The 14,973-nt window shown below is 48.9% G+C and overlaps 1 protein-coding gene across 1 annotated transcript in view; it reads right to left on the bottom strand.

The window, feature by feature from the left end:
* Nucleotides 1–13,293, bottom strand: part of LOC142574809 (cysteine/serine-rich nuclear protein 1-like) — a 38,580-nt gene extending 25,287 nt beyond the window's left edge. The window contains exon 1 of the mRNA XM_075683819.1: nucleotides 13,104–13,293. Coding sequence (XP_075539934.1) covers nucleotides 13,104–13,239 — 136 coding nt within the window. The 5' untranslated portion in view covers nucleotides 13,240–13,293. The remainder of the gene's footprint in view (nucleotides 1–13,103) is intronic.
* Nucleotides 13,294–14,973: the final 1,680 nt, after the last annotated feature.

Below are 14,973 nucleotides of genomic sequence, written 5' to 3'. Positions count from 1 at the left end.
CCGATGAGATCACTGAAAGAAAGCTAGATCACACTGGATGAGACGCTGGTTTCACGGCTACGACGCACTGGCGTGTGTTGCACACGCACTGATTCACGCTGGAGTTTGCTGACTCGTGTACTGGAAACTGCGATGGCTGCGCTTTTGCCACACTGGTCTCAGTATGCAAGGAGTGAAGTTGGTGTTGAATAATAAACGCTGGATACGATTTGTCGTCAGATGCTAATCTCCTCTCCTAAGTAATACACTATTTTAGAGTCGTTTTTTTTTTCATGTCGCAGCTTGGAATAAAGGTGCGTGAGCAACTCCGCTTGTGCACGCATATGTAAGATTGAAGATCCCTCTTTCTTGTTTTTTTTTCTCTTTTTTTACAGCAACGCTGCATATGACTATGGTCTGGGAAAAAAATTGCAGGACGCTTAAGCATTGCCTTTCAGAATGGAACACGATAGCATTCAAAGACTACTGACTGCTTTTCACACTTCCCTGCAACTGCAGCTTATGTAACCTTAAGGTTTACCGGAAAACGCTGGCGGTGAGCAATATACACGAAGACAAGATTTCTGGTAGAAGCGCCTCCTCTTGTGCGTGTCGATCTCCTGTTAATGTTCCGCAATTTCAAAAGTTTAGTCTGAGAAAAGCTAACATAAAAGATATGCGCTGTCAGTCTTTTTTTCCCTTACATTTGTCTGTAGGCTGCCTTTCTCAAAATTCCGAGGAATAACTGTAAAGAATGAAATATAAGGTACGAGCAACTTTGTTGGTGAAATAGTGGTTAGAGATGCGTGGTTCAAAATTTCGCTTGCATCAAATTCTTTGGCTTGCAAAATTTGGCTCGCAATTTTTGCGGCATGGGGCCCTAAACGCTATTACGTTGAAATTCCGTGCGTCTGTTTAGCTGTGCCGAACAAGAATGTGTGCGCCTCTCTGTTCTGACATCAACATTGCCTATCGATGTTATCAGCAGTCGCGTTCGGGCCGTGCTATGGGTAGGACGCGTATTCTGCGCACAGAGGAAGAGAAGCGTGCCCTCCAAGAGCGACGGCGGGAGCAGAAGCGGGAATCGGCGAGAAGGCGGCAAGAAGCTGCAAACGCCGAGCGCGCGTTGGTCGACGGGCCTGGATAGTCAGCTAGCCGCCTTCCGTCCGACGAAGAAGAGCAGCGTGTCGGTGAAGATTGCCTTCGCGAAGAGAAGCAAGGATGGGCACGGCGGCGGCAGCAGGAGACCGCCGACGACGACCGGCCGCCAACGCCAAGCGTACGCGCAATGCCCATCCGGACCATGGATATCACTAGGAGGATAGGTATGCATTCGTTGCTGTACAGATGTCAATGTACCAGCTACGCGTCCTCGGTCACGTACAGACATGACATTTCCTTTAAAAAATTCCAGCATCATCCTTCAGCCCGTGGCCATCTAGCATAGTGACCATAAAGCTGTTATCACTATGGTAACAACATAAAATAACTACAATAGAACTACAAAGTCACGTGTATGTGTATTTATTCAATCAATATACTAATCACTATACAGACCTTCGCTGGTCATCGACCTTCGCAGAGTGTAATGTCAACATCTGCTTCTGCTGCTTTCTACATGATTACGTTCAAAAATTTGGTTCGATCTTGAACATGTTGGCACCAATCGACGCCTAAAGTCGCAACGATTACGCTGATACTAAGTTTATAACATCGCGGGGACATTTTTTTTATCTTTGGAGGACATTTCTGTGCGACCACACCCCGGGAGAGGCTCGGCAGGCAAGCTCGGAGCGGTTCCGCACGCTCAAGCCACATGGTTACGGCTACGTAAATCGCAATTGAGGGTGAGGATATCTCTCCCGACAAAGTCGTTGAAATCGCTGGGTTGACCACTGCATTATACAAGCGAAAACGCTTCCGGAAGGATCCGCTCCAGCAGGGCAGCCGAGCCACCGACGCGCCAAGTGATGGCAATAAAAGCCAGGCTCCGGCGAGTGTTAAAGAACGGCTAACCACTGCTTCCGGACTGCCTCGCCTACTGAAACAGCACTTTCGAGTCAATCCGTCCCCGTGGAGGACCGGACATCAGGAAGATGGGCCACCTGAGAGTTGCCCAGGTCCTCAGTACCGCCGCTAAGCTTACGGAGGTGGATATGGCGGAGCATATTATATGTCTGAACACGGTGCAAAATATATTAGTGGCAAGCACAGCATCAAAGCGCGACACCATGGCCTACGCCGATGTGAAAGGGGTACTTATTGTGCAAGAAAGCTAAGAACTTAGTGCATATTTCGTATCCCCTGAAAATTTATGCAGGGGAGTTATTCGCGACATTGATCCGACCAGCGAGCGAGAGGAGCTCCAACGCTTCATCATTCATCCCAAGAATCTAAGAGCTCTCGAGGTGAGAAAAATCAAGAACACAAGCATGGCAGTCATCCTGCTCGATGGACTCAAAGTCGCGGACTACGTAAAATGCGCTCCCAGTTTGATCAAATGCTCACGGCATCGCAGACAACCTGACATTTGCTATGCATGTGGAAGGCTCGGTCCCAGAGCCGAAGTTTGCCCAACGTCTGAAATTGCAATTTACCGCGGCTGTGGTGCGAGCAACCCGGATGACAAACACGAACGCACATCGAATTGCAACCTGTGCAGAGGCCCTCATCTCACGACTGACCGAATCTGTAAGCAAAGGTTTCAGATTCTGTTTGCAGTGAGACAATGGAGAAGAGAACGGTGCCACCGCGAACAATCCAACCAACCAACTGGGTCGTCAACCCTCTCAAGCCGGCCCTCAGCAGCTCTCACAGATCCACGAGCCGATCCCAATTCTTTGGCGGCGAGGATGGCGGCTGCCAGCACTGTGCTTCTTCTAGAGGACGCTCCACGGAACGCTCGTTTTCCAGGGGCCCCAAAACCTCCAGTACACGCTCCCGCCTCAACGACCACACTCGTTTTAGTGGACCAGTAGTTCAGATCCAGGAACCAGCTGATCATCGTGCCACATGAGCTGACCGGGTCAAGGAATTGCCGAAAAATGTAACAGGAGGTCAATCGCCAGAGCATAATGGATAGCACAGTTGCAAAGAGAAAGCACTTCGTTAAAATACGTAGTGGGGCAGCTTACAGCAGAACTTACAGAATTCATAAAGGCTAGCAAGCGAGATACAGTTCAACCCCCTCAGGCCCCTGTGGCAGAAACTCTCATGGAGATCCAAGTAGCCGAACTGATTGCCAATGATCTGCACAAAAAGAGGGCGTTGGTGGTTCACGCCCCAGACAGGAGCGCCAGTGTTCGTAAATTGCAAAAAAATGATAGATAAAATTGACGAATCCCTCGAAAACGTTCAAAATGTAATCAACATACTCGCGGAAAGATGTCAAAGAACTAGGGGTCAGATGCATTAATATGGAGCGCCACATTTATGCAACGGCTTCAATTACGCCGCTGGACAAACTGAATAGTACCGGCACTGAAAGGTCTGCAGCAGCTGCACTCCATACCATTCTATAATACAAGCTAAATACTGCGTCCCACCATGGCAGCACATGAGAGGGTGTCACGCATATGTTAACGCCTGGTACGCTAGCTTGAGCACGCGGAAGGAGCACATGAACGCAAGGTGCAGCACACACAACATTAATTCAATTGGCTATTTTAGCAGCAGTAGCACACGGTAACATTCGACACTTATTGTACACGGAATGCGTCCTCCCTTGCCAAGCTTTACGCTCGCACTACCGCGTTTACTAACGTCTGTGCGGCGATCGTCTGTACCCTACAGTAGGGGCGCTTAGAGTACCGGTTCTGTTCGGTCTGGATATCGGCGTCCTCCGTTGTGTGGTCCGTCGTTGCAGTCCGGTCGTCTTCAGTCGTCGCTGGTGTCCGGCGTCACCGATGCCCCGGCCGACGTGACGAAGGCACAGTCGCTGAGGAGCTGTCGCGCTCCGGCAGAGCGGGTCTCGTGCCGGCTGGCGCTCTCGGAGCGCGCCGGCCCAGCTTAGTTCCCTAGACGGGACGATGACTGGCTGCAGCCAGCATCCGCACGTCTACGTTCAGCGGCGTAAACGCTGACGTGTCCTGGCAGGTAGGTCCGGATCAGTGGTAGTTCCGGGGACGTCGGACATCTGTTCGCCGAGCCTGGTACTCGGGCGGGACGTTGATGCGTCGCCTAGGAACTGTGGCAGGACCCAGAGAGGCGATCTCCGCCCGTCTTCTCCTGGAACGCTGCGCCCTGGCCACCACGTCCTTCCTTGCGCGTGCCCCTTCTCCAAGATGGCGGCTCCACGCGCTCGCTTCCATCGTTCTTCCTCGTCTTCTTTCTTTCTTTACGCTTGTCACTTTTGACAATGCCCCCCCCCCCTGTTTTCCGAGTTTTCGCTCCACGAAAACTTCACTCACCCTTTGTCCCCTCTTGGGTTTGCACGGACACTGCACCTCACTTCACCACACCACACATAACTTCGCCGCTCCTTCGTTCGCCCATCACTGCACTACACCACATATAACTTCACTTCGCCGTATCTTCATTCACACATCACTGCACTTCACCGCACTTCCTGCACCCACGCGCACATCACGTAAGTTTCTGCCGAGTCTTAACAATACGTCAATGTCAACGACAGCACCATTCACACAGCGTTGTATTCCGCGAGTATTTGAGCAAGACTCCTCGGAAGCTCTAAACACTATTTGCACGCGCAGCAACCTCTTTCCAAGTATGATTGTATACTTCTTCAGTGTTATTACCTAAAACGAACATACTCAACAATGTCAGTGATATCCTTCGTGGCACGTTCACTCACGAGGTCCGCGAACTCCTGCCTACCGGTTATTGTCTCACATGAATACAGCCAGACAGGAAGCTGTGCACTGGTCCTGGCTCTCGACTCCGGCGCCTCATCGAGACATGACCTCATGATTTGGATGACACCAGGAGTTGGCGCGGGACCCAGCCATGCATGCCAAGGACTTCTCAAAGTTGTCGGACACAGCGATGACACGTCCATTGCTCTTCAATTCTTGAGCCCGTCTTTTCTCACAAACGCTCAATTTAGACATCATGCTTGTCACCTTCGCAATCTGAGGGATCATTTCTGTTGTTGGGATGTCTGCTTGGTATGGACTTTCAGCAACCAACTCTGTGATGACCATTCCTGTGTCCTTTTGAAACGATTTCTCAATAATAGGCGTAGTCCCTAGAGGTATGTTTGATATTAACCCTTTTGGTGTGGCTCTCTGACATATCCCGCAAGATCTCACAAACCGTTTGATGTCATTTTGCGTGCACGTTCAAAAGAATTGTTCGGATACTCGGCTGGTCGTCTTCCATACTCCTTGATGGCCAACCATTATAGTGTCGTGCGCGACCTCGAGGACAGCTCTTCGTAAACTCATTGGCACTACTAACTGTCGTGTTTCTCTTCCGTCGTGGGTTCTGACTACTCGGTAAAGTAATTCTTCAACCTTCTCAAACTCATGTACGACCCGGATCTTCTTACACTGGACCCATTCCCCTGACATTTCAAAATAATATCGCAGCGTACTGTCCGCCTCATGCCTTTTTTCATTTCCGTCGCGGCTATATCCATGGCGGAGCCTAAAGTATTTTTTATATGGACATCCCTCCTATCCTTGTTCCTTGTGCTTTCCTCCACTAACAATATGGTAAGTGCTCCGGTATACGGATCCGAACTTCTTTCTTTGTCTCTGCCACCGGCTTCGGTGTATTCAGGCTCCGCCCTACCTGTAATTAGGCTATTGGGAAAACTCCAAAGGGGATCTGGATCATCCGCTCTTCCAACTCCTGGCACATTCACAAGAAGGACATCGTAAAGCGGTTGTTTTACACACCGGGCTTCAATCCAACCGCAGTAATGAGGTGTCAACAGCAATACGCGAGCCACAGGGATTCGCCGTACTGTACCATTTGCCAATCGAACTGGTGTTTCTGTGCGGGTGATATCTCTTTCCGGCACCATGGATTGCCTTACTAGAACAACGTTGACCCAGTGTTGAAGTTGAAGTTGAAGTTTATTTATATCGCCAAAAAATCAACCATACGGGTAGGCCCGGGCAAAAAGTGAACACAATCACTTGAGGGACGCCCGAGCCCCCCTGTACAAGGCATACAATACAGCGAAAACGTAAAGTGTAAAAGTCATAGTAACACTCTGGCTATTTAACAAGGGCAATAATATCTCGTATCTGCATGAGTTTGTGGACAAAGCATAAACAGAAAAAACACAGCATAATAGTAAGAAAAAAAAACACAGACTTCTCTTTGTTGGTCTCTTAGTACCGACACTTTTCGTCCCTGCAGCACTCCCACTACTACTGGCATCGAGGTTTCCGTGTCTTCCGACCACGGAGCCATCATGACAGCGCTTGCCATGTAGCTAGACTCATTCTGTTCCATTTGCGTGGTGTCAACATCAATGGGACTATCGCTCGCAAGAATGCAGGCAGCCTTATTTTCTGGCTTAGTTCGGCAGGTCTGTATTGTATGTCCATGCCGTCCACACCCCTCGCACTTAAACGTCGAACTGTGAGTGCGACCCAAGGGAAAATTCACAGCCCGATGCCCTAACCTGTCACAAACAAAACATTTGATGTTGCTCCAAGTTTCTTGTCTCTCATCTGGTATCTTCTTATCTTCCTTCCCCTTTCCCAAGTTCGTTTGGCCTTGGGATTCTAAATAGCGGTTGGCGTGTTCAGATAGTTCCGCCACCGTCCTCAAGTTGCACTCTTTCAGGAATATTCCCACGCCCTGATGACATGATGCTAGGAACTGTTCCGCAATCATGTTGTCCCTCAAGACTTCAAAGGTCTTCTCTTTGTTGGCCATTTCCAACCGACGATCAAAGTAGTTAGAGATTCGAGCGGCGAATCGCTGACCCGTCTCGCTTTCGTGTGACTTGGAGTTACGGAATCTATCCCTGAAACCTTCGGCCGTTAGTCTGAAGCGTTGTAGGAGAGCCTTCTTCAGCTTGTAATCTAGTGCGTCAGTAGCTGACATCCGGCTGTACACGGCCAACGCTTCCCCCACAAGACACATACTCAATCCCATCGCCCAGTCACTCTTCCGCCAGCGTCGTCCAGTTGCTATTTGCTCTAAACACTGTATATAGGCATCTAGGTCATCTCGCCGTTCGGGCGATTAGCTTTTGGGGAAACACTGTCGCTATTCTCTGAGGTACCACGTCTAAGCTCCTATTTCTTACCTGTTCTCCACTGTTACTCATGCGAAGCTGCAATTTCTTTTCCGTAAGCTCTTTTTCTTACATCAAGTTCCTTTATGCACGCTCCGTCCGCAGCTTTCGCTCTCTCCTCCGCTTCCTTCGCAACCTCTCGCGCCTGTGCGCGTTCTTCTCTTAATCACTTCTGTTCCTCGTGATACAGCGCTATTATAGCTTCGGCCGACATGCCCGCGGCACTTCCAGCCGTCATCAAACGTTCAAGGTTCATTCCGCTGCTCAAGACACCCCGAGGCACGTGACGAAGTTAAAGGGATCCTGGCAGGCTCGCCAATGTTGTCACGCATATGTTAACGCCTGGTACGCAAGCTTGAGCGGGCGCAAGGAGCACATGTACGCAAGGTGCAGCACACACAACATTCATTCAATTGGCTATTTTAGCAGCAGTAGCACACGGTAACATTCGACACTTATTGTACAGGGAATGCGTCCTCCCTTGCCAAGCTTTACGCTCGCACTACCGCGTTTACTAACGTCTGTGCGGCGATCGTCTATACCCTACAGTATGGGCGCTTAGAGTACCGGCTCTGTTCGGTCTGTATATCGGCGTCCTCCGTTCTGTGGTCCGTCGTTGCAGTCTGGTCGTCTTCAGTCGTCGCTGGTGTCCGGCGTCACCGATGCCCCGGCCAACGTGACGAAGGCACAGTCGCTGAGGAGCTGTCGCGCTCCGGCAGAGCGGGTCTCGCGCCGGCTGGCGCTCCCGGAGCGCGCCGGCCCAGCTTAGTTCCCTAGACGGGACGATGACTGGCTGCAGCCAGCCTCCGCACGTCTACGCTCAGCGGCGTAAACGCTGACGTGTCCTGGCAGGTAGGTCCAGGCCACCGGTAGTTCCGGGCACGTCGGACATCTGCTCGCCGAGCCTGGTACTCGGGCGGGACGTCGATGCGTCGCCTAGCAACTGGGGCAGGACCCAGAGAAGCGATGTACGGCAGTATTCTCGAACGCTGCACCGTGGCCACCACGTCCTTCCTTGCGCGCGCCGCTACTCCAAGATGGCGGCTCCACGCGCTCGCTTCACTCCATCTTTCTCGTCTTCTTTCTTTCTTTACGCTTGTAACTCTTGACACAGGGTAAATAATCTCTGGCAGTGGAACTGTAGGGGACTCGATCTTAGAAGGAATGTCCTCCAACAGCTCTTTCGCACCCACCCGGAAAAGCCACATATCATCCTTTTACAAGAAACGCTCACAGATACCGTCACCCTAGCGAGCAATAAATCACATACTCAGCATGGTGATACAAAAAGGCGCATCAGCACGTCAGTCACAAGCAAATGTACGTTCAGAGTCCACGATCTCAATCTCGAATCCAATAAAATTGAACACTTGCTCGTTGAAATCATCCCCAGTGGACATTTCTAGAGCAGTATACTGATATTTAACATATACAGCACACCCCAACACCTCAGGCAAAGATTCGCGGCAATCATCAACAGGGGCACTAGCAAGGCGAGGACATTCCCATTCCTGGTGGCCGTAGACACCAACGCTCCGCATCAAGCATGAAGGTACTCACTAGCTAACCGCACGGCTTTTGACCTACGGCAAGTCGCAGTCAATAATAACCTCCCAATTATTGCAGATCCGGCTTTTGCGACCAAGATCGGCAATTCCTCCTCTAGGGATACCATGCCTGACCTCTTTTTTCATACGGAATGTAGAGTCGGCCTTTTGGTCTAACCTCCACGTGGACGTAGGCAGCGACAACAATATGCTGGCCACCTCCGTCAGCGCGAGAAGCGGGGACCTCAAAGAGTTCACTATTACAGACTGTGACTACTTTCGCAAGATTAGGGTGCGAGCACAAACACAGGTCTGGAGTAGGGGGCTGAACAGTTAAAAGACAATATCAGGACGGCGACAAAGAAAGTGCAGACTGAACTTTAGGTGGACAGGATGAATGGCCGCCTCGCTAATCTTCTAGAAGCTAAAACACAACTGTTAAACAGATGGAAAGGGCGGAAACAAAACCGAAGGCTCCGAAAAAATATCGTGCCGCTCAACAAAACTATAGAAGATCACTATCAAACCATGAGAAGACAACAGTGGGATGAGGTCTGCAATTCGGTGGATAGCCAGATGAGATTTGGAGCTCAGTGGAACCTACTCAAGCATCTGCTTCATATCAACACCAAGTCAAACCAAACACAAGAGATAGCAAAGGTTCTACACGGTGCATCGCAATCAGATACAGTAAAGACCGTACTCGAAAGACTCGCTCGCAAGTATCAGCCAGTGGGCTACTCGAGTGTCGAAGACTATCCGTCCTACATAGACCCATCTAGCCCCGAAATAGATAACCGCTTCAAGTCTTACGATGAATGGGAAGCACTCCCAAATCTAAATGGCAGGTCGGCCCTTGGTCCTGATGGCAGCCCCAACCGGGCCCTCTGAAACTATGATGAAGGCTCCATAGAATGGTTGACAGAGGAGATCAATTGAATGTGAGAGTGAGGGATTGTCCAGGAGTCCTAAAAATGGCCTCGGTCATCCTCATTCCAAAGCCTGGAAGACCCTCGAGTCTCGCAAACCTCAGATCCACTTCACTCATGTCGTGCGTGGGGAAGGTGGCAGAACATTTCATGCACAATCGCATCTCCAAACCCATCTAGAAACAAGGATTGTTTCCATACATGATCGGCTTTCGTGCGGCCCTGTCAACGCATGACGTGATGAAGCTCATAAAGTGTCAATTCGTTGACAGCACCACAAGAGATATAAGAGGCATCTTCAACCTAGAACTTGAGAAGGCGTTTGGCAATGTGTGCTTTGCTCACATTCTGAACTTCATCTCGGAGCTCAGTTTGGGAAAGGCCTTCCACAGATAGATAAGCTCGTCCTTCAGCGGTCGCATGAACGCACTCAAAATCGGTGACCTCAAGTCCGACAATTTCAGTTTTGGTCTGAGAGGCACATCACAAAGAGTGGTAGTCTCACCACTGTTTTTTCATATTCCATGAAGAAACTATCGCAAAGGATATCGAACATAGAAGCGATCAATCATACGCTCTACGCTGATCTGCTCTAGCTTTACGTTGATGACATCACAATCTGGTGCACTGCATAATGGAAAGTAGATGTGGAATTAGGCTTACAGGAGGCTGTATTTCAAACGAGCAAGTCTGAGCTCCTCCTCTACAGGCCATTCAGGAGAGGTCCCCCACCTAGAGGCTGGAAACTTATCTAAAATAGACGTCAAACTCTATACTACAAGTGCTTGTACCATCCCCAGAGCAGACACCATTCGGGTCCAGGGCATGTTCCTCGAATCCAATGGCAGTACAGTACGACGCTCAACAAGCTCACAGGCAAGACCGAGAACATGATCAGGCTCATCGACAGTCTTGAATAGGTGTGGAGGGCTTCAGGAAGATAAGCTCCTCAGATTATTCCACGCCTACGTCATGAGTTATACAGTTTATGTGGCAGGCGTGCACAATTGGTGTACCTCTAAGAAAAAAAATAAGAAAAAATGTAACATGTTCATCAGAAAGAATGAAAAGTGTACTAGGCATTTCGTTACGGGCTAGCACTGACCTTCCTATGCAATTAGAGTGCATAACACATTGGACGAGATAATCGAGGCACTGGAGAGTCGGTCCAAGTGGCCCGTCTGTCCTGTACCCAGTCTTGAAAGAAGATCTTGGTGGTTCTTGGGATCAACCCTATCCTCATGGAAGAAAGGAAATATCAAATCACAGAAAATGAAAGGGACAACATTCGAGTCGCTCCGTTTCTCCGCAATGTTTATCCTCAACACAACGTAGGCAGACGCAGGGCAAGAGCCCCTCGCCCTCCTCAAGAGTACCAAAGACGATCCCCAGTCGGTATGTTTTGTCAACGCAGCCCAATATGAACAGTCGTCTAACGACGCCATTGCGCTCATTGATCACAGCGCACAAATTGTTTAAGCGGCTTCCCTGAAGCATTTAATATCATCTAGAGACGAGCAGGTCGCACTTGCTGTAGCACTCAAATAACAGCAGAACACAAATATTCACTGACTCGAGATCAGCGGTCAGGGCTTTTGCTTCAGGTTCGATCGCCGAGGAGACTCACAAGATTCTCAAGGGCAAGATGACCTCTGCACACCATCACGTTGTTTCCGGCGCACCTCGACCCCCACCTTGACTCCTTGCCCAATCTCAATGACATCGCCCATTCCCAAGCGCCCGCACCCCGCGGGAGCAGGGACGAGCTCGGAGTCCGCAGTTCTCGAGTTTCGGGACACTCTCACTACTTTCAACGAAATCACTAAGCACAATCATCTGGGTAGGAGGACTTATTTTACCACTCATAGCGAACTGGCTAGATCTCTGGCGTGCACTTTACGCATGCTTCAGACAAAGTCCTATAGGAACTCGTCCTTTTTCTTATATGTATACAATCACTTCGGAGGCTTTATGCTCTACTTGCCACGACTGTGCGGATGTTAGCAATATAGAAAACAGGCTCTTTCGATGCCCCTCGTTACAGGGACCCAATCGCATCACGAGGAAGAATGAAGCTCTGCCATCCAGAGATCAGAACTTTCACGACAAACTTGGGCTATCCAGAGAGCCCACGATGCGGCGGTTAAGCTCGGCCTGCCCGCCCCACGGGGGAGTGACCCGCAGCTCTGCCCTAGGGCGGGGCTTCGCAGGACCTTGTCAACAAACTTTTGTCTGTCTGTCTGTACCTGTTGATTGTGTGGAGAGCTATGCTCTTGAACGAAAACACGCAAACGCATTAGCGCCTTGTTTTTTCTAGTTCGTATTTCTTTTCTTTTCTTTTTTTACACATTCGGAAACATCAATTAGGGCTCATTGCTCAGCAACCGCGCAAGCTTATACTTCGCGTATGTTCACGTAAAGTATGGCTAATACCAGTATGAAGAGTACTTCTTGCTGTTTTTTTTCTTTTGACTGCTCTATTGCTTTCTTTAAAAGCACATACGGCAGCCCGGCATCGCGTCTTTCTTGCTCTTGAGCTACTTTTTGTACCAGTAACCTGTGCTTTCCTGTATGTTGCACCAGTCCAGCGCTCCAGCGTTCAGCGCGCAACGCTGGGCCCATAATCCGGCATAGAACTCGGCACCCGCGTTCGCAATGGGGCAGAATCGCCGTCTAAGCCACAAGCTCATAAAGTAGTACAAGGCACGGTGGCACATGTCAGTGTAATTCGGCGCACATTTCACTGCAACAGGAGGTGTCAGAGGTTTACACTCATGTCTAGACATGCAATAATGGCGGCGAGGTCGAGTTCGTAACAAGAGAAAAGTGGGAGAAAGATAATAAACTCTGGCATTTAACCGGCCAAAAACAGCATTTCAATGTGAAGCACACACAGTAGTGGGGTGTAGGAATTAATTTCGAGCCCCTCGAGTTTTTGCACGGGCACAAAAATCTAAGCCAAGGCGCGTCCTTTCCTTTTTTTTGAATTTCGCCTCCATAGACATAAGGCCGCCGCGGCCCCGACCGAACCAACGACCTCAAACTTAGCAGGCGACGCCAGATTCACTATGCGTCCACAGCAGGTGACAAACGGTATAGTTGGTTTGGATGCATAATAGCAAGTGGAGCCAGAGCTCGCATTAAAAACATAGCCGGACAAACAAATGTGCAATAGTGAACACAAACACACACATGCTTAAATACAGCGCAGTACTTATTCGCGAGAATATCTGACACGTCTCGGAAAGGGTATGAAGAGAAGAGGAGCTAACGTCGCTTTTTTGTATATGCGTTACATATGGGAGAAGTGCGAGTAACTAAAGTAGGAATTACAATTTGGCGGATTATGACTGGGTTTATGTATAGGTTGTTCGCAGTGTGCACTGGTTTAAACGTTGACGTTGCGCATTATTGAAAAGAAGCCCTTACCAAGAGTCATTCCACCCTCCGTGGGAACGGAGGCAAAGCCTTGCACCCGTGGAAACTCGTAGATGGTAACCTTGCCAAACGAGACAGTTTTGGGCGGTCGCGTCAGTGGACGTCCTGTTGTTGTACCGTCGCCCATACGTGATTCCAGTACCGGCGAGTAACCGCAGGGCCCCTTCGTGGTAAACCACGCACTTCCTCGGAAGGAAGGCCTGCAGCTTTGACATGATGATGATGTTACACATTTAGGGCGCGTACCCGCCAAGGAAGATAAGCCAACATTCTGGCAGGTGTGAATAAACAGCCCATGATGCGCCGTGAACAGTTTCATGGTTATCGTCAACTACAGAACGCACCTGCTACGTCAATAACGGCATTCTTTAAGCTATGTTTCGAGTTATCTCAATGAAATTAGGGCAGGATATTGAAGCAAGATGGAGCATTTGTTTATAGTGAAGCTATTCGAACTATTTCACGTTTCATCAATAAGTAACATAAGCAAAAAAGCTTGAACCTTGCTCCTTACGCTGCTAACGTTAATTATTAATTAGCTCTAGTTGCTACTATACCAAAATGGCTAGCCGTCGATATTCGAGACTGACCTTCATTTTCATTTTTTAACCGACTTTAGTTTGGGCACTGACACGTGCTGGTTGGCGAGTTGCTTACACTTGATTACTTGTATATATTGAGGGAACATTCTACAATAACCATAACACTATACTAACGGATAACAGTAGGAGATGCAGAATCTATTTAATAGCGAACTTTTTCTTCTGCTTTCATGGCACTGCGGAAAAGCCTCTCGCTCCTGGTTTTGCGGTCTTGATGTGGGAAAGCATTTTTAAGGCTGCATTATATTTTTTACTTCTGTAGTACTTGTACTTGTTTCGTATACTTCAGTACCACGTTTGATGTAGAGGGCTCCTGCCAAGGGGGGCGAAGCGACCAGTGGCGTAGCCCAGTGGGAGCGAGATTAAAGTTTTAAGTATATGTCATTTTATCGGCCACAGATAAAGGAACAACGACACGTTTTGAGGTTGTTAATGTTAATCTGCGCCACACTGATATGACCCGCCCCCATCCACTGACTAGCAACACTCTGTGTACATACCATGCGATGGAATAAAAATGGGCCCTATCGATTTAGCTGTGGTGGGGCTCGTCGAAATAGTGTATACAATTTTGCGAAGGGTACCTTCACCGCTGTGAGGGCTCATTTTAAAACGAAGTCATTCATAGCCATTGTGGCCTTCTAGATAAAAAAATATAAGGTTCCAACGTCGCTGTTTCTGGTTAACCCTGCACAGCGAAATTATATATTTTCCAAAAGCACACTGTGCATTACACAGTTCTGGCACGCTTTAATTGTATGAACTGGCAGAACAGATATATTTCCTAATCTTGTCATTTGAATCGGTAGAGAAATAGGCTCCGCATCCTGAAGCACAAGCTTTCACAAAAGCATTTCTTATATACCCGTGGTTGGTGCGGGCGTCCGCCAATTAATACAGTAGATGAAGTTTAGAATGCTAAATAACTGAAAGTTGGACCAGTAGGTAATTATTCATGGGCAACTGCAGCGCGCACAAAAGACGTCAGAAAGAAACTTAGCAATCAAGAATTTACTCAACGAATTCGTTATCATTGGGCTCATCCCTTACTGCTTCTCGTGATTCTAGCGTAATGAGGACATTTCATTTATTGGTACCTCGGTACTTAAGAAGCGTGCGTTTGATTTGGGTGCAAGGCCATAAAGGATTAATTATAAATGAAATTGCATATTCTCTAGCCAAGGCATCGATAAGTGGCCCGATTCTCCTTTATTTCCCTTTGACTCCTCATGTTACTGCTGCTCAATTTCGCAGGAGTG

Source organism: Dermacentor variabilis, chromosome 3 (genome assembly GCF_050947875.1).
Source record: "Dermacentor variabilis isolate Ectoservices chromosome 3, ASM5094787v1, whole genome shotgun sequence".
Classification (NCBI taxonomy): domain Eukaryota; kingdom Metazoa; phylum Arthropoda; class Arachnida; order Ixodida; family Ixodidae; genus Dermacentor; species Dermacentor variabilis.
This window is presented reverse-complemented; position numbering and strand designations above follow the sequence as displayed.